At 31.1% G+C, this 26,406-nt stretch overlaps 1 protein-coding gene across 1 annotated transcript in view; it reads right to left on the bottom strand.

Annotated features, from left to right (window-relative positions):
- LOC134699015 (uncharacterized) overlaps positions 1-26,406 on the bottom strand; it is a 106,779-nt gene that overhangs the window by 20,361 nt on the left and 60,012 nt on the right. Inside the window, exons 41-53 of the mRNA XM_063560707.1 lie at positions 22,219-22,415; positions 19,703-19,833; positions 7,824-8,078; positions 7,205-7,376; positions 6,144-6,413; positions 5,257-5,534; positions 4,735-4,872; positions 4,037-4,129; positions 3,104-3,313; positions 2,210-2,441; positions 1,417-1,507; positions 1,006-1,090; positions 322-483 (exon numbers count right to left, since the gene is read on the bottom strand). Coding sequence (XP_063416777.1) covers positions 322-483; positions 1,006-1,090; positions 1,417-1,507; positions 2,210-2,441; positions 3,104-3,313; positions 4,037-4,129; positions 4,735-4,872; positions 5,257-5,534; positions 6,144-6,413; positions 7,205-7,376; positions 7,824-8,078; positions 19,703-19,833; positions 22,219-22,415 — 2,314 coding nt within the window. The remainder of the gene's footprint in view (positions 1-321; positions 484-1,005; positions 1,091-1,416; positions 1,508-2,209; positions 2,442-3,103; positions 3,314-4,036; positions 4,130-4,734; positions 4,873-5,256; positions 5,535-6,143; positions 6,414-7,204; positions 7,377-7,823; positions 8,079-19,702; positions 19,834-22,218; positions 22,416-26,406) is intronic.

Genomic DNA, 26,406 nt, shown 5'->3' with positions numbered 1-26,406 from the left:
CAAAAAGTCAGCAATTTTACCATTTGTAAAGAGGCATAACAGAACAAATGACATCATTATATTCATTAGGATTTGTGTTTTGTGGTAATACACATTGAGAATAGTTTCATAACACTTGGTTGAGGTAATTTTAAGTTAGAGAACGGAAACCAATTTTTGGACGTACAGATACATGTTCATGTACGTGTGTACCTACATACCTACAAGGGATAAGGGTGTAACTACATGCCCCCTCCACATGGAGGACGTTCAATGTTCCTAACTAATTAACATAACAAACTCTTTTCACACTATAGAAGTAAATATCATTATTACACTTACGGAAACATAATGTATCTGCCTGTGTTCCAGTGTTGTATGTTGTTTGTCCTGATGGACAACTAACACATGCTGTTTGACCTGTTAAACTTTGGTATTGACCAATGGGACATTGTGTACATTTGGCAGTACCTCTATCATAAAAACTACCAGGAGCACAGGAAACTGAAAAAAATAATATTACAAATAAAGTAGGAATTGTATCATAAGTTGCTTATGAGCAATATTTAGAATTTAAGTTAAACTTAATGGTACCCTGATAATGAAACCACATATGCACAATGTTCCAGCTGTAAATTGCCTGCTTTTCCTATAGATAAGTATTTCAAAAATATGTGCAAAGTGATTTTCATTTAGGGCAGTAAATAAACTCATCATAGATACCAGGACTAAATTTTATATATACGCCAGACGCGCGTTTCGTCTACAAAAGACTCATCAGTGACTCTGGAATCAAAAAAGTTTTTAAAAAGCCAAATAAAGTACAAAGTTGAAGAGTAATATTTTGTTGTTTTTCATAGATGTTGATCCTCTACATAGCTGTGTGGACTTTTTCATGTAGTCAATGGTGAATGACCAAACAAATCACTATCTGTTTACCTGCTGTCGAGTATGGTACCAGTGTTACTTCCAAAAGGGACTTTCTTTATGTAGTTCAAACCCTTCTAAATATCTTAAGTAACTTACCACAGAAATTACCCACTATTTGTTGACCTTCGACACAATAGGGTACCAATGTTAATTCCAAAGTGGACTGCCTGGGTACAGCATCCTAATAATATAAAATATCAACAAATTAAATCTGAGAGAAGCTAACGTTGCTCAAATTTTTGTTGTGATCTTTTTTTTTTTTAAATTACAGCAATAGTATATCAAAGTTCAAACACTTATTATGTGTGTTCACTGCTTAGAGATGTATTCTTGAATCATCAATTCAATTAATGGTTATGACCTAAGATGTAATATATTAACTGGCATACAATGTTAACATGTCTGCAAGATGTCATCCCTTCTAAATTACATTCGTAGTGAAAGTTTCTGAATCATTATGTACAGCCTCTTGATTTTTATAATCTAACTAAAAAGTTTATAACTTACTGAATATGTGATGGTCTTGTCATCCACAACAGCAATGGCAACAACATCTTGTGGACTTCTAATGTGTGACTGTGTGTTTATAATGGGATCCCTGAAACATAATGTTAAACACATATAATGTTTGTAATCTCGAAGTCTATTTTACTCACTTGAACGAATAATTAACACATTCAATCTAACCTTTCCTAAAGTTGTTTTTTTTCTCTGCTTGTTTTTCTTATTAAATGTCATACAAAGGGAGATTGCTGTCCAATGAATCCTGGCTAAACCAACAAATTCAATCAAAAAATGCCTGTACCTGAACCAATTTTAAGCTAAGGCATAAGATATATAATAATGGATTTTTTTTTAGACTTAATCAGCAAGGAACTATACATTCAGAAGACTAAGACAGGAATTCTTTAAACCAACTAATTTTCACGAGAGATTTATTTTCCAGACTTTCTCGATTAGAAATATAATGTGAATATAAATCATCGCAAATATGTTAAACTTCAATCTTTTCTTATATAAATACATCAATAAAATTAAAACATCACGAATATAAATAGCCTCAATGTCGAAAAGTAACGGCTAAATGCGTAATAAAGTTAGTTTACAGTACTCAGTTCACTTCATCCCCCCTCCCCCGACTTTAATTCTTTCTTGTGCCTCAAACTATAGTTTTCTGTAAAGTTTTTGTTATTGTTGCTTGTCTTTTTACACATATTTTGGTCATGATGTTGTCTGCTGAATTGCCCAATTGGTGTTTAATTTCATTACAAATTTTCCCACCTATTTCTATCATACTCACTTGACTGTATTAAAGATGACCTCTACTTCAGCCAGTGTACTGGACTTACAGGTGACTGATACAGGTACACTTTGACAGTTAGGACCATTACACAAATTCTGTTGCCACTGACCATTGACACCATTAAAAGAGGTCCGCATCTGCGACTGTAAAGATGCAATATAAGCCTGACAGGATGTTGTCAGATCGTAATCTATCTTCAGCTTGACATTGACTGTTCGACTTATAGCAGCTGGAAAGACAGAATTGTAAATCATTAGTACCTCCTAACAACATATATCATTTCTTTATTGACAGAGCATATAGCCTTGATTAAAGATGTTCTGAAATATAATTTCATGCTTCTATTTAACATTATACTCATATTCAGTTGTATTAAATTATAGTTTTCTGCTGTTTCCTATAGAATTCAATTCCATGTTCTATCACTAGGAATAACAACATAAGAGAAACCTGATGTTCTGTGGTCTTAACTTGTTGATGTGGTTGGTTCATAAGTGTTTCTCGTTTTTTATATAGATTAGACTGTTGGTTTTCCTGTTTGAATGGTTTTTACTATCTGAAAGGTTTTACACTCATCATTTTTGGGTCCCTTTATAGCTTGCCGTTAGATGTGAGCCAAGGCTGGTTTACATTTACAAATTGTGGCTTGGATGGAAAGCTTCTTATCTCAATGGGACTCATACCCCATCTTCTTAAATATATAGACCATCCAGAAACCATTTTTTTCACTTTTACTTAGCTTGATTGTGTCTCTTAAAAAATCCATAGTAGGGCGACTTATTTATAATTTTCTTAGCTATGTCACATTTGTATTCTAACTATGTAAGAGGAAATAAATATTGTGTAATTCTAATTCTGTAAGGGGAGATTATTGTTGTTAATAATACATACAAGCACATGGTGGATATGAGAATGGTTCCAGTCTGTCCTCCATATCAAACATGCCATATTTATTACAAGAGTAATAGTATGGCCCTGGTTGTGAAGGTTTGTGGTCTATCTGGTTACAACTAATGGTACATCTCTCGCCATCTGACAGTGGACTACAATTTTCAGTGCCTCCGACAGGGTTAGCTGGAGTTACTGAGGAACATGAACCTCCTAAAAATAAAATGTAAAACTTTACATACATGCACTTGGTACATCTCTCACCATCTGACAATGAACTATGTGTGGGTGCATTAAAGGCAGTACTGAAGCACTGGAGCCTTATATAAATATCAAATATAATATAATCGCACTCAGTTCTTAGTTACAGTGCTTTTATTGTTAGGCAGTCCTGTCAAGGCACAACCCTCATAAATAAGAATAATTCTTGTACACAATTCAATGGAAAATAAGTTTTCTTTTTCTTTTTACCATGGCATTGTTATAGTTTATTTTCTACTTATAGTTTGACTGTCCCAAAGGGTACCTTTGACCTCTATATTTTATAGCAGGGTTTTATAGTATGGACTTTTCTCATTGTTGAAAGCAGTACAGTGACCTATAGCTGTTCTTTTTTTTTGTCATTTGGTCTATTGTTGAGAGTTGTCTAATCTACAATCATATCATATCTTCTTTTTACATTTTTTGGAAAGTCTGAAGAATACATTATTTTTTAAAATAAATTACAATCATTGATCAAATAAGCATGGTCAAAAGGGTTTTCTAAGAATCTGCATAGGTCTCCTAGCCTATAACCTTTACCAATAAGTTTTCTATGTAACTTTTCAGATATTATTTTCAACATATATAACATTTTTCCTTTTTAAGTGTGGAGATAATTTTTGTGATAGATGTGTATCAATAAACAGGGCCATATCAAGTATAATGTTTACTTACGTTTATTGTAGAACCTGAATACACAAACAGCTGCATTGTTGTCTGCCATATACCCTACTGATGATACTGCATAGGTCTTCCATGTCAACTCACCTACAAAATTCCAACAAAAACACAATAATTATGTGTATATTCTTTTTAAATATTGAAAATTCACACTAAAATATTGAAATTCCAACCAAAATGGTGAAAATTCACACTAAAATATTGAAAATTCACACTAAAATATTGAAAATTCTTACTCGTTATGTACAGAAGATTCTTAAAAATTTATTGTATACCAATTTCTGAAGGTTTCATGGGTCAAGTTGAAACAAAAATTTGAAATGTTGAAGGAATTACAAATTATCAATGGGCTCGTGTGCAGAGTTTGGTTACAAAATATCAAATATTTGTGAAAAATGCAGTTTTTCTTTTGACCAGAAAAAATTGGAATGCATGAAAAAGACGAATGAACCCAAAAAACATACATTTGGTCTCTAGCAAATCTACAAACAAATCTATATCAATGGCCCTAAGTTGTTGAAGTTTAAATATCTAATTTTCAATTGCTCACAAATTTCTATCCATAAATAAAAGTTTTCAATTTGTCAACACTTAAGTAAGAACAAAAGCCAATCATAAACGACTGAAAAAATGTCTTTGATAAAACAAAGCCCTACTTATTTCATGAATATGATTGATCCTTTATTACTTACCACCCGATCTGATGTTATAGAAAATTCTTCCTGAATCTGTATTGCCATAGGATGCCTCTGTCCATACAGGGTAACTGACCCTTTCAGTTGATACCACTGAGAGGTCACCAGGACAATTTACTGAGGGGAAATCTGAAGCTACAATGTATAAATTTGACATGCTATATAAGGCGAAACTACTGATTAATCATAGGCATAAAAATATGGATATTTTTGGTATAATTGCCAATGAGACAACAGTCAACCAAAGTGCAAATGAAGTGGATGTAAGCAATTATATGCTACCATACAGCTTTCAGGAATTAGAAAAAAAAACATACAGTCTGCTATACACGGTCAGGACAATATGTGAAACAATCAACAAAAGAAACTTATGGTCTGTTACTGAAGGAAAATCTGTAGTTTCAAAGTATAAAGTATGGTACAGTTTTAACAGATTCACCATCAAGACTTCATACAGAAAGGTCTCTTTGTTAGTAACTTAATTTTATAAACACTTCCATAAATACACAAAAGACCTACCCAAGTTACATGTAGTGACTGTTCTACATACACCAGCACTTAGTTCACTCTGGTAATCAATTAACGAAGCTCCCTTCTCAATGATATACATGATAGGCATATTAATCAGGTTGCTGGTCGGCAAGTAGTCAACATTAGTGTACAGAGAGCTGACGGTACTGGTGTACAGAAACTCCTCTTTGGCCAGGATAAGACGGGAAACTTTCCCAGAGATCCCATTGGCTGTTGTCACTGTCTTAGTTGAGGTGTCATATGTCCCTCCCACTACTAAGTAACCACTGAAGAGAATAAACAAAAAATATGATATGAGATCAATTTTCAAATAACTGTTGATTTATTTACAACATCAAAATGTGTTTTGGTATAAATTACTAACCTTTTTGTTTTTATTAATTTCTTTATTCAAATATCATTTTTTTTTAAACTCATTTCCATATTTCATTTCATATAAAGTTTAATGAAATGTTAAATTTCCTTTGGAGATCTCAAGTTGAAATTTTAAAAGATTATTTAACACAGCAATAAAGACACAACCATTAGAAATGAAAAAAAAGTACAGAGACATTAAGGTCATATTGAACTAATATGTGAGCATGTGCAAAGAGAAACAAATTAGTTCTCTATTCAGATATAGAAAAAATTGAAATGAACTGGTCCTCAAATTTATTGTACAGAGATCCTTTTGTTACTGTGTTTAAAGCGAATTTCATACTGCCTTATTGAGAAAAAAACACTTCAGATTATTCAATGTTCAACAATTATACTAAAAACTTAAATTTATTGTACATTAATCAATTCAAATACTTCAGCTGTAAAAGTTATATAGAGAAAAACAAATCTAACAAAAATCTGTCTCTCTCTATGTTATCCAATGTCACACAACTTACTAAGTAGGTAGAGTATAGCTTGTCCCAATATTTTCCCTTCTCTCTAATAACGTGTTGTCAGCATAAAGGAATACACGACCAATCTTATTGCTTGGATTCTCTTCATTTAGGGCGTTCCATGTGACTACTACATGATGCCAGATACCATTACGTATGTTTACAACACTACTTCCTGTACCGTATGGCATGCTATAAGTATTGCCACTTATACTACCAGATACTCCATTACTTCCTATCTCTAAAATCTTCTCGGGTGTGGCTGACATCGAACTGAAGAGTAAAATATTTCAAAACAATTTATTTAAAATTTGTATCTAGAAGAATTAAAGACCATTTTTTTGTATTTCTATCTTACTCTCATTTGGACTGGTGTCATGTTTTAGCAGTTTCAACCAATAAAAAGCATTGAACTGTAAAATGAAATATTTCAAAACAATCTATTACAAATTTGTCTGTAGAAGAATTAAAGACAAATAATCTTCTGTTTATCTTACTCTCATTTCTTTTCCAAGTTTCAAACCTACGAAAAATTGGTAATGGACAACAGGGTTGGAGAAATTTATAAACTATTTATTTTAATGTAAACAGCAATATAAATTGAGTATAATTACAAGCTTTTAGTCTACTCGACTATTATTCTATCTAAAAGAAATAAGTTAAAGACTAAGCAATTGTCTTATGGGGACCTTGTTGGAAGATTAGTCTAAGTAGTTCATCTACAGTAACTGTTCAAATCATACATGTGGCAGCTACATTGACTACAAACATAATACTCCATCATTTCAAATATGATTATCAAGATATAGCTTATAGATATAGAAAGATGTGGTGTGAGTGCCAATGTGACAACTCTTCATCCAAATAACAATATAAAAAGTAAACCATTATAGGTTAAAGTACGGCCTTCAACACGGAGCCTTGTAGGGCTGAAAGTGGTGTTAAACATCCACAATCAATCAATTGTTTTATTTAGGTATACATGAATGCACATAATAAAACATTGGTTTTTTTTTGGTGTGTTTTTAATCTTATTTTAGGTAACAATGCTATTCAGTACTCACTCTAAGGCATACAGAGACAGAATGACTCTGGGAGTGGTTGATGTAAATCTGACCCACACAGAAACAGACAGTTTTGTTGTAGCAAGACCGAACACAGTATTCATACTGATTCCTTCTGTATCCCCACACTGCAGGCCTGGCTCTAATATCATGTCAAACTTATAACTCAAATCTGAAAAGAAAATATGAATGTGAACCAAAAACCTCAATGAGACAGCAATCTGTTGTACAAGGACTTAGTGGAAAAGACTTTACACTGACTGCATTTATATTTCATCACTGCAAACCTTGCACTTTTATCATTTTTAATCTTTAGACCCATATATTTTGTTCTATTAAATGGTTGCAAATGTAACAAGAGTATCACTAATTGTATGGCAGACCACAGAGGCTTCTTCACCCGAATTCATCTTAATATTGAATATGAATTATCTCTTCCCTAACTTTAAGTTGTTCCTTGTGTGTCAAAAAAAATTAAAGCTAGAAAATGTGATTTAATAATCTATTTACCTTTATCACAATTAGCTCCAATCTTTCCATCATTGCACTGACATGAGTATGTATTAATACCATCAATACATGTAGATGCAGTGGGACAGGGATTTATTAATCTATTTACCTTTGTCACAGTTAGCTCCAATCTTTCCATCATTACACTGACAAGAGTATGTATTAATACCATCTATACATGTAGATGCAGTGGGACAGGGATTCCCAGCACACTCGTTAATGTTTGTAGCACAGTTCTGTCCATTATAGCCAGGTGCACAGATACAGGTAACACTACCTCCAGATTCCTGACAGGTACCACCATTCTGACAGGTAGTAAGGCTACATGTTACTGTCTTCTGATTACAACTATCACCTTGATATCCTGGGAAAAAATGAAAACAGCCCTTAATACATTGTTTTGTTTAAAGCACATTTTTGGATTTACCTTCATTTAAGCTAACTATTTGATAGCCAAGTATGTAAGAAAACGGAAACAATTTAAAAGGTTTGTGACAAAAAGAATTTACTGTCTGTCATACTTTAGGTGTACCATAAAGTTCCAATCTACCTGTACATTAAAAACTTCAATATAATCATGAGTATTTTTTCAACTTTTTAAAAATTAAAATACTGAACCATGTGAACCAAACTAAATGTGTTTTAAGCATTGCTTTATATGAATATTTTGAGTCTTAATAAGAGTGTTCTTTTGTATTTGATGTGTAAAAATAGCTAATTTTGGTGAAGAGTGTGAACAATTTTGCATGTTTGGTTAATTTCCAAAGATTATTATATCGTTTCTTTTAACATTTTAAAAGTAACAAAAATCAATCAATCAATCTGACATTTTGAAATCATATAAATATGATGTCAGACATAATAGTCTCTTGACGTGTAATCATATAAATATGATGTCAGACACAATAGTCTCTTGATGTGTAATCATATAAATATGATGTCAGACATAATAGTCTCTTGACGTGTAATCATATAAATATGATGTCAGACATAATAGTCTCTTGATGTGTAATCATATAAATATGATGTCAGACATAATAGTCTCTTGATGTGTAATCATATAAATATGATGTCAGACATAATAGTCTCTTGACGTGTAATCATATAAATATGATGTCAGACATAATAGTCTCTTGACGTGTAATCATATAAATATGATGTCAGACATAACAGTCTCTTGATGTGTAATCATATAAATATGATGTCAGACATAATAGTCTCTTGACGTGTAATCATATAAATATGATGTCAGACATAATAGTCTCTTGACGTGTAATCATATAAATATGATGTCAGACATAATAGTCTCTTGACGTGTAATCATATAAATATGATGTCAGACATAACAGTCTCTTGACGTGTAATCATATAAATATGATGTCAGACATAATAGTCTCTTGACGTGTAATCATATAAATATGATGTCAGACATAACAGTCTCTTGATGTGTAATCATATAAATATGATGTCAGACATAATAGTCTCTTGATGTGTAATCATATAAATATGATGTCAGACATAATAGTCTCTTGACGTGTAATCATATAAATATGATGTCAGACATAACAGTCTCTTGATGTGAAATCATATAAATATGATGTCAGACATAATAGTCTCTTGACGTGTAATCATATAAATATGATGTCAGACATAATAGTCTCTTGATGTGTAATCATATAAATATGATGTCAGACATAATAGTCTCTTGACGTGTAATCATATAAATATGATGTCAGACATAACAGTCTCTTGATGTGAAATCATATAAATATGATGTCAGACATAATAGTCTCTTGACGTGTAATCATATAAATATGATGTCAGACATAATAGTCTCTTGATGTGTAATCATATAAATATGATGTCAGACATAACAGTCTCTTGATGTGAAATCATATAAATATGATGTCAGACATAATAGTCTCTTGATGTGTAATCATATAAATATGATGTCAGACACAACAGTCTCTTGATGTGTAATCATATAAATATGATGTCAGACATAATAGTCTCTTGACGTGTAATCATATAAATATGATGTCAGACATAATAGTCTCTTGACGTGTAATCATATAAATATGATGTCAGACATAATAGTCTCTTGATGTGTAATCATATAAATATGATGTCAGACATAATAGTCTCTTGACGTGTAATCATATAAATATGATGTCAGACATAATAGTCTCTTGATGTGTAATCATATAAATATGATGTCAGACATAACAGTCTCTTGATGTGAAATCATATAAATATGATGTCAGACATAACAGTCTCTTGATGTGTAATCATATAAATATGATGTCAGACATAACAGTCTCTTGATGTGTAATCATATAAATATGATGTCAGACATAATAGTCTCTTGATGTGTAATCATATAAATATGATGTCAGACATAACAGTCTCTTGATGTGTAATCATATAAATATGATGTCAGACATAATAGTCTCTTGACGTGTAATCATATAAATATGATGTCAGACATAATAGTCTCTTGACGTGTAATCATATAAATATGATGTCAGACATAATAGTCTCTTGACGTGTAATCATATAAATATGATGTCAGACATAATAGTCTCTTGATGTGTAATCATATAAATATGATGTCAGACATAATAGTCTCTTGACGTGTAATCATATAAATATGATGTCAGACATAATAGTCTCTTGATGTGTAATCATATAAATATGATGTCAGACATAATAGTCTCTTGATGTGTAATCATATAAATATGATGTCAGACATAATAGTCTCTTGACGTGTAATCATATAAATATGATGTCAGACATAACAGTCTCTTGATGTGTAATCATATAAATATGATGTCAGACATAATAGTCTCTTGATGTGTAATCCTATAAATATGATGTCAGACATAACAGTCTCTTGATGTGTAATCATATAAATATGATGTCAGACATAATAGTCTCTTGACGTGTAATCATATAAATATGATGTCAGACATAATAGTCTCTTGATGTGTAATCATATAAATATGATGTCAGACATAACAGTCTCTTGATGTGAAATCATATAAATATGATGTCAGACATAATAGTCTCTTGATGTGTAATCATATAAATATGATGTCAGACATAATAGTCTCTTGACGTGTAATCATATAAATATGATGTCAGACATAATAGTCTCTTGACGTGTAATCATATAAATATGATGTCAGACATAATAGTCTCTTGATGTGTAATCATATAAATATGATGTCAGACACAATAGTCTCTTGATGTGTAATCATATAAATATGATGTCAGACATAATAGTCTCTTGACGTGTAATCATATAAATATGATGTCAGACATAATAGTCCCTTGACGTGTAATCATATAAATATGATGTCAGACATAATAGTCTCTTGACGTGTAATCATATAAATATGATGTCAGACATAATAGTCTCTTGATGTGTAATCATATAAATATGATGTCAGACATAATAGTCTCTTGACGTGTAATCATATAAATATGATGTCAGACATAATAGTCTCTTGATGTGTAATCATATAAATATGATGTCAGACATAACAGTCTCTTGATGTGTAATCATATAAATATGATGTCAGACATAATAGTCTCTTGACGTGAAATCATATAAATATGATGTCAGACATAATAGTCTCTTGATGTGTAATCATATAAATATGATGTCAGACATAACAGTCTCTTGATGTGAAATCATATAAATATGATGTCAGACATAATAGTCTCTTGATGTGTAATCATATAAATATGATGTCAGACACAACAGTCTCTTGACGTGTAATCATATAAATATCATGTCAGACATAACAGTCTCTTGATGTGAAATCATATAAATATGATGTCAGACATAATAGTCTCTTGACGTGAAATCATATAAATATGATGTCAGACATAATAGTCTCTTGATGTGTAATCATATAAATATGATGTCAGACATAATAAATATAGTCTGTTGATGTGTAATCATATAAATATGATGTCAGACACAATAGTCTCTTGATGTGTAATCATATAAATATGATGTCAGACATAACAGTCTCTTGATGTGTAATCATATAAATATGATGTCAGACATAATAGTCTCTTGATGTGTAATCATATAAATATGATGTCAGACATAATAGTCTCTTGACGTGAAATCATATAAATATGATGTCAGACATAATAAATATAGTCTGTTGATGTGTAATCATATAAATATGATGTCAGACATAATAGTCTCTTGATGTGTAATCATATAAATATGATGTCAGACATAATAGTCTCTTGATGTGTAATCATATAAATATGATTTCAGACATAATAGTCTCTTGATGTGTAATCATATAAATATGATGTCAGACATAATAGTCTCTTGACGTGAAATCATATAAATATGATGTCAGACATAACAGTCTCTTGATGTGTAATCATATAAATATGATGTCAGACATAATAGTCTCTTGATGTGTAATCATATAAATATGATGTCAGACATAATAGTCTCTTGACGTGAAATCATATAAATATGATGTCAGACATAATAAATATAGTCTGTTGATGTGACATCATATAAATATGATGTCAGACACAATAGTCTCTTGATGTGTAATCATATAAATATGATGTCAGACATAATAGTCTCTTGATGTGTAATCATATAAATATGATGTCAGACATAATAGTCTCTTGACGTGTAATCATATAAATATGATGTCAGACATAATAGTCTCTTGATGTGTAATCATATAAATATGATGTCAGACATAATAGTCTCTTGATGTGAAATCATATAAATATGATGTCAGACATAATAGTCTCTTGATGTGTAATCATATAAATATGATGTCAGACATAACAGTCTCTTGACGTGTAATCATATAAATATGATGTCAGACATAACAGTCTCTTGATGTGAAATCATATAAATATGATGTCAGACATAATAGTCTCTTGACGTGTAATCATATAAATATGATGTCAGACATAATAGTCTGTTGATGTGTAATCATATAAATATGATGTCAGACATAATAGTCTCTTGACGTGTAATCATATAAATATGATGTCAGACATAACAGTCTCTTGATGTGTAATCATATAAATATGATGTCAGACATAATAGTCTCTTGACGTGTAATCATATAAATATGATGTCAGACATAATAGTCTGTTGATGTGTAATCATATAAATATGATGTCAGACATAATAGTCTCTTGACGTGTAATCATATAAATATGATGTCAGACATAATAGTCTCTTGATGTGTAATCATATAAATATGATGTCAGACATAACAGTCTCTTGATGTGTAATCATATAAATATGATGTCAGACATAATAGTCTCTTGATGTGTAATCATATAAATATGATGTCAGACATAACAGTCTCTTGATGTGTAATCATATAAATATGATGTCAGACATAATAGTCTCTTGATGTGTAATCATATAAATATGATGTCAGACATAATAGTCTCTTGATGTGTAATCATATAAATATGATGTCAGACATAATAGTCTCTTGATGTGTAATCATATAAATATGATGTCAGACATAACAGTCTCTTGATGTGTAATCATATAAATATGATGTCAGACATAATAGTCTCTTGACGTGTAATCATATAAATATGATGTCAGACATAATAGTCTCTTGATGTGTAATCATATAAATATGATGTCAGACATAATAGTCTCTTGACGTGTAATCATATAAATATGATGTCAGACATAACAGTCTCTTGATGTGTAATCATATAAATATGATGTCAGACATAATAGTCTCTTGATGTGTAATCATATAAATATGATGTCAGACATAATAGTCTCTTGACGTGTAATCATATAAATATGATGTCAGACATAATAGTCTCTTGATGTGTAATCATATAAATATGATGTCAGACATAACAGTCTCTTGATGTGTAATCATATAAATATGATGTCAGACATAATAGTCTCTTGACGTGTAATCATATAAATATGATGTCAGACATAATAGTCTCTTGATGTGTAATCATATAAATATGATGTCAGACATAATAGTCTCTTGATGTGTAATCATATAAATATGATGTCAGACATAATAGTCTCTTGATGTGTAATCATATAAATATGATGTCAGACATAACAGTCTCTTGATGTGTAATCATATAAATATGATGTCAGACATAATAGTCTCTTGACGTGTAATCATATAAATATGATGTCAGACATAACAGTCTCTTGATGTGTAATCATATAAATATGATGTCAGACATAATAGTCTCTTGATGTGTAATCATACAAATATGATGTCAGACATAACAGTCTCTTGATGTGTAATCATATAAATATGATGTCAGACATAATAGTCTCTTGATGTGTAATCATATAAATATGATGTCAGACATAATAGTCTCTTGATGTGTAATCATATAAATATGATGTCAGACATAACAGTCTCTTGATGTGTAATCATATAAATATGATGTCAGACATAATAGTCTCTTGACGTGTAATCATATAAATATGATGTCAGACATAATAGTCTCTTGATGTGTAATCATATAAATATGATGTCAGACATAATAGTCTCTTGACGTGTAATCATATAAATATGATGTCAGACATAATAGTCTCTTGATGTGTAATCATATAAATATGATGTCAGACATAATAGTCTCTTGATGTGTAATCATATAAATATGATGTCAGACATAATAGTCTCTTGATGTGTAATCCTATAAATATGATGTCAGACATAATAGTCTCTTGATGTGTAATCATATAAATATGATGTCAGACATAATAGTCTCTTGACGTGTAATCATATAAATATGATGTCAGACATAATAGTCTCTTGATGTGTAATCATATAAATATGATGTCAGACATAACAGTCTCTTGATGTGTAATCATATAAATATGATGTCAGACATAATAGTCTCTTGACGTGAAATCATATAAATATGATGTCAGACATAATAGTCTCTTGACGTGTAATCATATAAATATGATGTCAGACATAATAGTCTCTTGACGTGTAATCATATAAATATGATGTCAGACATAACAGTCTCTTGATGTGAAATCATATAAATATGATGTCAGACATAATAGTCTCTTGATGTGTAATCATATAAATATGATGTCAGACATAACAGTCTCTTGATGTGAAATCATATAAATATGATGTCAGACATAATAGTCTCTTGATGTGTAATCATATAAATATGATGTCAGACATAATAAATATAGTCTGTTGATGTGTAATCATATAAATATGATGTCAGACATAATAGTCTCTTGACGTGTAATCATATAAATATGATGTCAGACATAATAGTCTCTTGATGTGTAATCATATAAATATGATGTCAGACATAACAGTCTCTTGATGTGTAATCATATAAATATGATGTCAGACATAATAGTCTCTTGACGTGAAATCATATAAATATGATGTCAGACATAATAGTCTCTTGATGTGTAATCATATAAATATGATGTCAGACATAACAGTCTCTTGATGTGAAATCATATAAATATGATGTCAGACATAATAGTCTCTTGATGTGTAATCATATAAATATGATGTCAGACATAATAGTCTCTTGACGTGTAATCATATAAATATGATGTGAGACATAATAGTCTGTTGATGTGTAATCATATAAATATGATGTCAGACACAACAGTCTCTTGATGTGTAATCATATAAATATGATGTCAGACATAATAGTCTCTTGATGTGTAATCATATAAATATGATGTCAGACATAACAGTCTCTTGATGTGAAATCATATAAATATGATGTCAGACATAATAGTCTCTTGACGTGTAATCATATAAATATGATGTCAGACATAACAGTCTCTTGATGTGAAATCATATAAATATGATGTCAGACATAATAGTCTCTTGATGTGTAATCATATAAATATGATGTCAGACATAACAGTCTCTTGATGTGTAATCATATAAATATGATGTCAGACATAACAGTCTCTTGACGTGTAATCATATAAATATGATGTCAGACATAACAGTCTCTTGATGTGTAATCATATAAATATGATGTCAGACATAATAGTCTCTTGACGTGTAATCATATAAATATGATGTCAGACATAACAGTCTCTTGATGTGTAATCATATAAATATGATGTCAGACATAACAGTCTCTTGATGTGAAATCATATAAATATGATGTCAGACATAACAGTCTCTTGATGTGAAATCATATAAATATGATGTCAGACATAACAGTCTCTTGATGTGTAATCATGTCAGACATAACAGTCTCTTGATGTGTAATCATATAAATATGATGTCAGACATAACAGTCTCTTGATGTGTAATCATATAAATATGATGTCAGACATAACAGTCTCTTGATGTGGAATCATATAAATATGATGTCAGACATAACAGTCTCTTGATGTGTAATCATATAAATATGATGTCAGACATAATAGTCTCTTGACGTGTAATCATATAAATATGATGTCAGACATAATAGTCTCTTGATGTGTAATCATATAAATATGATGTCAGACATAATAGTCTCTTGACGTGAAATCATATAAATATGATGTCAGACATAATAGTCTCTTGATGTGTAATCATATAAATATGATGTCAGACATAACAGTCTCTTGACGTGTAATCATATAAATATGATGTCAGACATAATAGTCTCTTGATGTGTAATCATATAAATATGATGTCAGACATAATAGTCTCTTGATGTGTAATCATATAAATATGATGTCAGACATAACAGTCTCTTGACGTGTAATCATATAAATATGATGTCAGACACAATAGTCTCTTGATGTGTAATCATATAAATATGATGTCAGACATAATAGTCTCTTGATGTGTAATCATATAAATATGATGTCAGACATAACAGTCTCTTGATGTGTAATCATATAAATATGATGTCAGACATAATAGTCTGTTGATGTGTAATCATATAAATATGATGTCAGACATAATAGTCTCTTGATGTGTAATCATATAAATATGATGTCAGACATAACAGTCTCTTGACGTGTAATCATATAAATATGATGTCAGACATAATAGTCTCTTGATGTGTAATCATATAAATATGATGTCAGACATAACAGTCTCTTGATGTGTAATCATATAAATATGATGTCAGACATAATAGTCTCTTGACGTGTAATCATATAAATATGATGTCAGACATAATAGTCTCTTGATGTGTAATCATATAAATATGATGTCAGACATAACAGTCTCTTGATGTGAAATCATATAAATATGATGTCAGACACAATAGTCTCTTGATGTGTAATCATATAAATATGATGTCAGACACAATAGTCTCTTGATGTGTAATCATATAAATATGATGTCAGACACAACAGTCTCTTGACGTGTAATCATATAAATATGATGTCAGACATAATAGTCTCTTGATGTGTAATCATATAAATATGATGTCAGACATAACAGTCTCTTGATGTGTAATCATATAAATATGATGTCAGACATAATAGTCTCTTGACGTGAAATCATATAAATATGATGTCAGACATAATAGTCTCTTGACGTGTAATCATATAAATATGATGTCAGACATAATAGTCTCTTGATGTGTAATCAAATAAATATGATGTCAGACATAATAGTCTCTTGACGTGTAATCATATAAATATGATGTCAGACACAATAGTCTCTTGACGTGTAATCATATAAATATGATGTAATCATATAAATATGATGTCAGACATAATAGTCTCTTGACGTGTAATCATATAAATATGATGTCAGACATAATAGTCTCTTGACGTGTAATCATATAAATATGATGTCAGACATAATAGTCTCTTGATGTGTAATCATATAAATATGATGTCAGACATAATAGTCTCTTGATGTATCATATAAATATGATGTCAGACATAATAGTCTCTTGATGTGTAATCATATAAATATGATGTCAGACACAACAGTCTCTTGACGTGTAATCATATAAATATGATGTCAGACATAATAGTCTCTTGATGTGTAATCATATAAATATGATGTCAGACATAACAGTCTCTAGACGTGTAATCATATAAATATGATGTCAGACATAATAGTCTCTTGACGTGTAATCATATAAATATGATGTCAGACATAATAGTCTCTTGACGTGAAATCATATAAATATGATGTCAGACATAATAGTCTCTTGACGTGTAATCATATAAATATGATGTCAGACATAACAGTCTCTTGATGTGTAATCATATAAATATGATGTCAGACATAACAGTCTCTTGATGTGAAATCATATAAATATGATGTCAGACATAATAGTCTCTTGATGTGTAATCATATAAATATGATGTCAGACATAATAGTCTCTTGATGTGTAATCATATAAATATGATGTCAGACATAACAGTCTCTTGACGTGTAATCATATAAATATGATGTCAGACATAATAGTCTCTTGATGTGTAATCATATAAATATGATGTCAGACATAACAGTCTCTTGACGTGTAATCATATAAATATGATGTCAGACATAATAGTCTCTTGATGTGTAATCATATAAATATGATGTCAGACATAACAGTCTCTTGACGTGTAATCATATAAATATGATGTCAGACATAACAGTCTCTTGATGTGTAATCATATAAATATGATGTCAGACATAATAGTCTCTTGACGTGTAATCATATAAATATGATGTCAGACATAATAGTCTCTTGATGTGTAATCATATAAATATGATGTCAGACATAATAGTCTCTTGACGTGTAATCATATAAATATGATGTCAGACATAACAGTCTCTTGATGTGAAATCATATAAATATGATGTCAGACATAATAGTCTCTTGACGTGTAATCATATAAATATGATGTCAGACATAATAGTCTCTTGATGTGTAATCATATAAATATGATGTCAGACATAATAGTCTCTTGATGTGTAATCATATAAATATGATGTCAGACATAATAGTCTCTTGATGTGTAATCATATAAATATGATGTCAGACATAATAGTCTCTTGACGTGAAATCATATAAATATGATGTCAGACATAATAGTCTCTTGACGTGAAATCATATAAATATGATGTCAGACATAATAGTCTCTTGACGTGAAATCATATAAATATGATGTCAGACATAATAGTCTCTTGACGTGTAATCATATAAATATGATGTCAGACATAATAGTCTCTTGATGTGTAATCATATAAATATGATGTCAGACATAACAGTCTCTTGATGTGTAATCATATAAATATGATGTCAGACATAACAGTCTCTTGATGTGTAATCATATAAATATGATGTCAGACATAATAGTCTGTTGATGTGTAATCATATAAATATGATGTCAGACACAATAGTCTCTTGATGTGTAATCATATAAATATGATGTCAGACATAATAGTCTGTTGATGTGTAATCATATAAATATGATGTCAGACATAATAGTCTCTTGACGTGTAATCATATAAATATGATGTCAGACATAATAGTCTCTTGATGTGTAATCATATAAATATGATGTCAGACATAACAGTCTCTTGATGTGTAATCATATAAATATGATGTCAGACATAATAGTCTCTTGACGTGTAATCATATAAATATGATGTCAGACATAACAGTCTCTTGATGTGTAATCATATAAATATGATGTCAGACATAACAGTCTCTTGATGTGTAATCATATAAATATGATGTCAGACATAACAGTCTCTTGATGTGTAATCATATAAATATGATGTCAGACATAACAGTCTCTTGATGTGTAATCATATAAATATGATGTCAGACATAATAGTCTCTTGACGTGTAATCATATAAATATGATGTCAGACATAATAGTCTGTTGATGTGTAATCATATAAATATGATGTCAGACATAATAGTCTCTTGATGTGTAATCATTTTCATGCTTATTTAAAATGTTTTTTATGCACTAACATAATAAATGGTGTGATTTCTAATAAAATGACCCCTTACCACTAGCACATTGACAAGATGGTGCACCATTACTCAAGGAACAGGTACTGTTTGGACCAACACAAGGGGAGGTAATGGTACATAAGTTGTAATCAACATCACATTTGTCACCACGGAAACCAGTAGGGCATCTGTAAAAACAAAAAAATATTAAATAAGTGTATGCAAACTCTGTCACAAGAGTTGAATGATTTAGGATACTTGAATTCTTTGATTATTGACTCTTTTTATTTGATGGACAATGGTCCTTTAAATTGAATTAAAGTAGAAAATGTAAGGGGCTATATCTTTTTCTACGCATTCATAATTTATTTAATGTGACATTATTGACAATGTCTTGACAATATCTATTGTTGTACAATGTCAGAAGAGTGAAATTATCACTTTTTTACACTAAATTCACAGTATATGATCGCAAACAATGTAATAATCAAATTTTCTTTTTGTTCGATATAAGTTGTGAAAATTAGTACTACAAGTACTGTTAATGTCATGTCATAAATCAAAGAGCAGATTACTCTGAGGGATAAGATTGCCATTGCTTCATTGACAGATGTAAACATGTAGTTTAATCATATTATTTTCAAAACTAAGTCAACTGCACATGTAAAATATAATTTACGTAATCTGAATAGTTACAAAATAGTCAATCCTGGATAAAAGTGTATGAACAATGTACTTTGATAGGCCCATTGTGTTTTATTTTTGTACTATCAATTCCAAGTTTACTTTCCACAGCAGTCACTGAGACTCAGAGTGAGAGAAGGTATTTCACTTCGTATCTGATCACCTATTTTCCTACGTTAATTCTAGGAGGAACCCCATTCCTAACTCTTTAAATTTCCTTTGGGTCAGTGATCATGACTCCTTTCCGTACACATTCTTTGGTTTAAATTGCGATGGTTTTTAATATAATACTACGTTTATCGACAGAACGAGCTAATACTCGACTTGATGTTTTGAATCAAAATTCACGGAAGTTATTTCCAGAAGGGAGACAACTCGAAACGATAATATGGAAGAAACTCAAATATCAGTTTCATAATGGTAACAAATGAGAAAATATCCACTTCAGTTCTTATATGACAGAAATAGATTTATCGGAATTCAAAGAACTCTCGCATTTTTATCAAAACTGGGGAATTCCCTCTGAGGTGTTTCTAAATTTATAAAAACACTAAATATAAATACTGCTTAATTCTGATTTTCAGTGTTGTTAAAAACATGCATATAAGTCAGTAGCAATTTTACCTGACCATATCGGGAAATAGGTATTTAGTTGGATCTTAACACATACTTGTGATTTGGTTAAAACCGGTTTTGTTATAAATATATAGAGAAATGTTGAAATGTTCAGGACTTAATTAAATCCGTATTTGGGTAGGATGGTGCAAGCATACGATTTTTATTGCGTCTTACACTTTGAGAAGCGAATATGAGAAGCGAATAATCTTTAACTACTTTATTCAAATATTGTGTAAAAACATTAATTTTGAGCTGACTCGATCTTTTTCCTGAGAAAATTAAAAAAAATTGCAAAGAAATATTTTTACAGTGGGTTAGCTTTCATTAGTCTTCACTATCTATAGATTAACAACTTTTGGTTAAATTTATAATTTAGAATCATCATTGAAGGTGGAGCACGATTGCACAGTTAATTAATTCTATTGATGTGCCATTTGTATGCAAGAGTGACATTCCGTTGTATTATGTGCCAATTCGAAAAAGTTATGCGAGCATTCTCTCCCCTTAACAGGTTAATTTTTTTATAATTAAGTTTACCTTTCTGATATAATTTTGAATAATTACAAAATGTATACCTTCAATATATTTCAGTTTTGTTATTGGTGTATCAAAAACATTGATGTACGATTTCATAAATTTGAAACGTTTAAAATGATTACATACCAATATAAAGAACCGTTAATCATTTTTGAAAAGACTATGAACGAAATTTAAATATATTATAACAGTTAAATTTTAATTATTAAAATTTAAATTTTAATTATTAAAATTTAACTGTCTCGATTGAAGAAATATCGTAGATTGATTGGCAAATGAACCAGTGTTATCTAATGGTAATCACAGAAAGGGACCGGCGAGCAAATTTTAATTGTAGCTTATTCAACCTTAAAACAATTTTCCACTATAATCAAATGTTTCCTTATACAAATATAAGGACTTTTAAAATTAGCAAAATCTACAAATTTTATTAGATATTATGATTAATTATTGCAATAGATTAATATGCTAAAGTCAGGGGAAATGTCAAACATGAAGATTATGAAAAGAACATTATAGTAAAGTTGTTTAAGTTTAATCCCTTTGTTTGTTTTTACCTTTTAAAGCAAGACAATCATAAGAATCTGAGATGTTCCTTAATGTTTAGAATAAAACGATTGATGTGAGGTCAATGTTCTGAGTCACCGGTATAAGTCTACAGATTGCTTGAAAGCAATCGTATTCCAAAAATCTATGCTTATCATAAGAAATTTAATATTTACTGCCATACTTACAAACACTGGTACCCTATGACTGTATTATAACAGGTAGCAGCATTAGCACACTGTGATGTTGGGGCACAGTTATCTATCATGTTTTCACAGTTGTTACCATACCAACCAGTGGCACATGCACATTGGTAACCTGTGGAAGTGGCAGAACAAGTGCCACCATGTAGACAAGGAAAACTGTTGCAATCTGTGTTTCCTAACTGTTATAAAAAGTTAAACAACCATGTCATAACAGTTTGTGCTTAAAACATATAATATCTAAATGATTAAACCATTATGACCTCTTTTGAAATTTTGTAAATGTATTAATTTTTTAAAACAAAATCACCCATATAGAAAATCTACTTTTGATAGTTGTAAGCTCTCAATTTCACTGTACATGTGGATTCATTTCTTATTGTTGACTGGACAAACTTGAATTTTTGATGATATTTGATTCCGTGGTTTTGCTTATCTTTGCATACAAAGCATAAACTAGAGGCTCTAAAGAGCCTGTGTCGCTCACCTTGGTCTATGTGCATATTAAACAAAGGACACAAATGGATTCATGACAAAATTGTATTTTGGTGATGGTGATGTGTTTGAAGTTCTTACTTTACTGAACGATTTTGCTTCTTACAATTATATCTATCATGAACTTTGCCCATTAGTAACAGAGAACTATATTTGGTAAAAATTTACATAAATTTACCAAATTAATGAAAATTGTTAAAAATTGACTATAAAGGGCAATAACTCCTTAAGGGGTCAATTGACCATTTAGGTCATGTTGACTTATTTGTAGATCTTACTTTGCTGAACATTATTGCTGTTTACAGTTTATCGCTATCTATAATAGTATTCAAGATAACCAAAAACGGCAAAATTTCTTTAAAAATTACCAATTGGAGGGCAGCAACCCAACAACCAGTTGTCCTATTCATCTGAAAAATTCAGGGCAGATAGATATTGACTTGATTAACAATTTAACTTCTTGTCAGATTTGCTCTAGATGCTTTTGTTTCATAGTTATAAGCAAAAAACTGCATTTTACCCCTATGTTCTATTTTTAGCCGTGGCGGCCATCTTGGTTGAATGGCCAGGTCATCGGACACATTTTTCAAACTAGATACCCCAAAGATGATTGTGGCCTAGTAGTTTCAGTGGAGATTTTGTAAAAGATTACTTAGATTTATGAAAAATGGTTAAAGATTGACTATAAAGGGCAATAACTCCTAAAGGGGTCAACTGACCATTTTGGTCATGTTGACTTATTTGTAGATCTTACTTTGCTGAACATCATTGCTGTTTACAATTTATCTCTATCTATAATAATATTCAAGATAATAACCAAAAACAGCAAAATTTCCTCAAAATTACCAATTCAGGGGCAGCAACCCAACAACCGATTGACCGATTCATCTGAAAATTTCAGGGCAGATAGTTCTTGACCTGATAAACATTGTTATCCCATGTCAGATTTCCTCAAAAGCTTTGGTTTTTGAGTTATAAGCCAAAAACTGCATTTTACCCCTATATTCTATTTTTAGCGGTGGTGGCCATCTTGGTTGGTTGACCAGGTCACGCCACACATTTTTTAAACTAGATACCCCAAAGATGATTGTGGCCAAGTTTGGATTAATTTGGCCAAGAAGTTTCAGAGGAGAAGATTTTTGTAAAAGATAACTTTAATTTACGAAAAATGGTTAAAAATTGACTATAAAGGGCAATAACTCCTAAACGGGTCAACTGACCATTTTGGTCATGTTGACTTATTTGTAGATCTTACTTTGCTGAACATTATTGCTGTTTACAATTTATCTCTATCTATAATAATATTCAAGATAATAACCAAAAACAGCAAAATTTCCTCAAAATTACCAATTCAGGGGCAGCAACCCAACAACCGATTGACCGATTCATCTGAAAATTTCAGGGCAGATAGTTCTTGACCTGATAAACATTGTTATCCCATGTCAGATTTCCTCAAAAGCTTTGGTTTTTGAGTTATAAGCCAAAAACTGCATTTTACCCCTATGTTCTATTTTTAGCGGTGGTGGCCATCTAGGTTGGTTGACCAGGTCACGCCACACATTTTTTAAACTAGATACCCCAAAGATGATTGTGGCCAAGTTTGGATTAATTTGGCCAAGAAGTTTCAGAGGAGAAGATTTTTGTAAAAGATTACTTTAATTTACGAAAAATGGTTAAAAATTGACTATAAAGGGCAATAACTCCTAAACGGGTCAACTGACCATTTTGGTCATGTTGACTTATTTGTAGATCTTACTTTGCTGAACATTATTGCTGTTTACAGTTTATCTCTATCTATAATAATATTCAAGATAATAACCAAAAACAGCAAAATTTCCTCAAAATTACCAATTCAGGGGCAGCAACCCAACAACCGATTGAATGATTCATCTGAAAATTTCAGGGCAGATAGATCTTGACCTGATAAACATTTTTATCCCTGTCAGATTTCCTCAAAATGCTTTGGTTTTTGAGTTATAAGCCAAAAACTGCATTTTACCCCTTTGTTCTATTTTTAGCCGTGGCGGCCATCTTGGTTGGTTGACCAGGTCACGCCACACATTTTTTAAACTAGATACCCCAAAGATGATTGTGGCCAAGTTTGGATTAATTTGGCCAAGTAGTTTCAGAGGAGAAGATTTTGTAAAAGATTACTTTAATTAAAGAAAAATGGTTAAAAATTGACTATAAAGGGCAATAACTCCTAAACGGGTCAACTGACCATTTTGGTCATGTTGACTTATTTGTAGATCTTACTTTGCTGAACATTATTGCTGTTTACAGTTTATCTCTAACTATAATAATATTCAAGATAATAACCAAAAACAGCAAAATTTCTTCAAAATTACCAATTCAGGGGCAGCAACCCAACAACCGATTGACCGATTCATCTGAAAATTTCAGGGCAGATAGATCTTGACCTGATAAACATTTTTACCCTTTGTCAGATTTGCTCTAAATGCTTTGGTTTTTGAGTTATAAGCCAAAAACTGCATTTTACCCCTATGTTCTATTTTTAGCCTTGCGGCCATCTTGGTTGGTTGACCGGGTCACGCCACACATTTTTTAAACTAGATACCCCAATGATGATTGTGGCCAAGTTTGGTTTGATTTGGCCCAGTAGTTTCAGAGGAGAAGATTTTTGTAAAAGTTAACGATGACGGACGACGACGACGACGGACGACGACGGACGACGACGGACGACGATGGACGACGCCGGACGCCGGACGCCAAGTGATGAGAAAAGCTCACTTGGCCCTTCGGGCCAGGTGAGCTAACTAGAGGCTCTAAAGAGCCTGTGTCGCTCACCTTGGTCTATGTGCATATTAAACAAAGGACACAAATGGATTCATGACAAAATTGTATTTTGGTGATGGTGATGTGTTTGAAGTTCTTACTTTACTGAACGTTCTTGCTTCTTACAATTATATCTATAATGAACCTTGCCCATTAGTAACAGAGAAAAATATTTGGTAAAAATTTACATAAATTTACCGAATTAATGAAAATTGTTAAAAATTGACTATAAAGGGCAATAACTCCTTAAGGGGTCAATTGACCATTTAGGTCATATTGACTAATTTGTAGATCTTACTTTGCTGAACATTATTGCTGTTTACAGTTTATCTCTATCTATAATAGTATTCAAGATAATAACCAAAAACGGCAAAATTTCTTTAAAAATTAACAATTGGAGGGCAGCAAGCCAACAACCGATTGTCCAATTCATCTGAAAATTTCAGGGCAGATAGATATTGACCTGATAAACATATTTATCCCATGTCAAATTTCCTCAAAATGCTTTGGTTTTTGAGTTATAAGCCAAAAACTGCATTTTACCCCTATGTTCTATTTTTAGCCGTGGCGGCCATCTTGGTTGGTTGACCGGGTCACGCCACACATTTTTTAAACTAGATACCCCAAAGATGATTGTGGCCAAGTTTGGATTAATTTGGCTCAGTAGTTTCAGAGGAGAAGATTTTTGTAAAAGATTACTTAGATTTATGAAAAATGGTTAAAAATTGACTATAAAGGGCAATAACTCCTAAAGGGGTCAACTGACCATTTCGGTCATGTTGACTTATTTGTAAATCTAACTTTGCTGAACATTTTTACTGTTTACAGTTTATCTCTATCTATAATAATATTCAAGATAATAACCAAAAACAGCAAAATTTC

This window comes from Mytilus trossulus, unplaced genomic scaffold, assembly GCF_036588685.1.
Source record: "Mytilus trossulus isolate FHL-02 unplaced genomic scaffold, PNRI_Mtr1.1.1.hap1 h1tg000024l__unscaffolded, whole genome shotgun sequence".
NCBI lineage: Eukaryota > Metazoa > Mollusca > Bivalvia > Mytilida > Mytilidae > Mytilus > Mytilus trossulus.
This window is presented reverse-complemented; position numbering and strand designations above follow the sequence as displayed.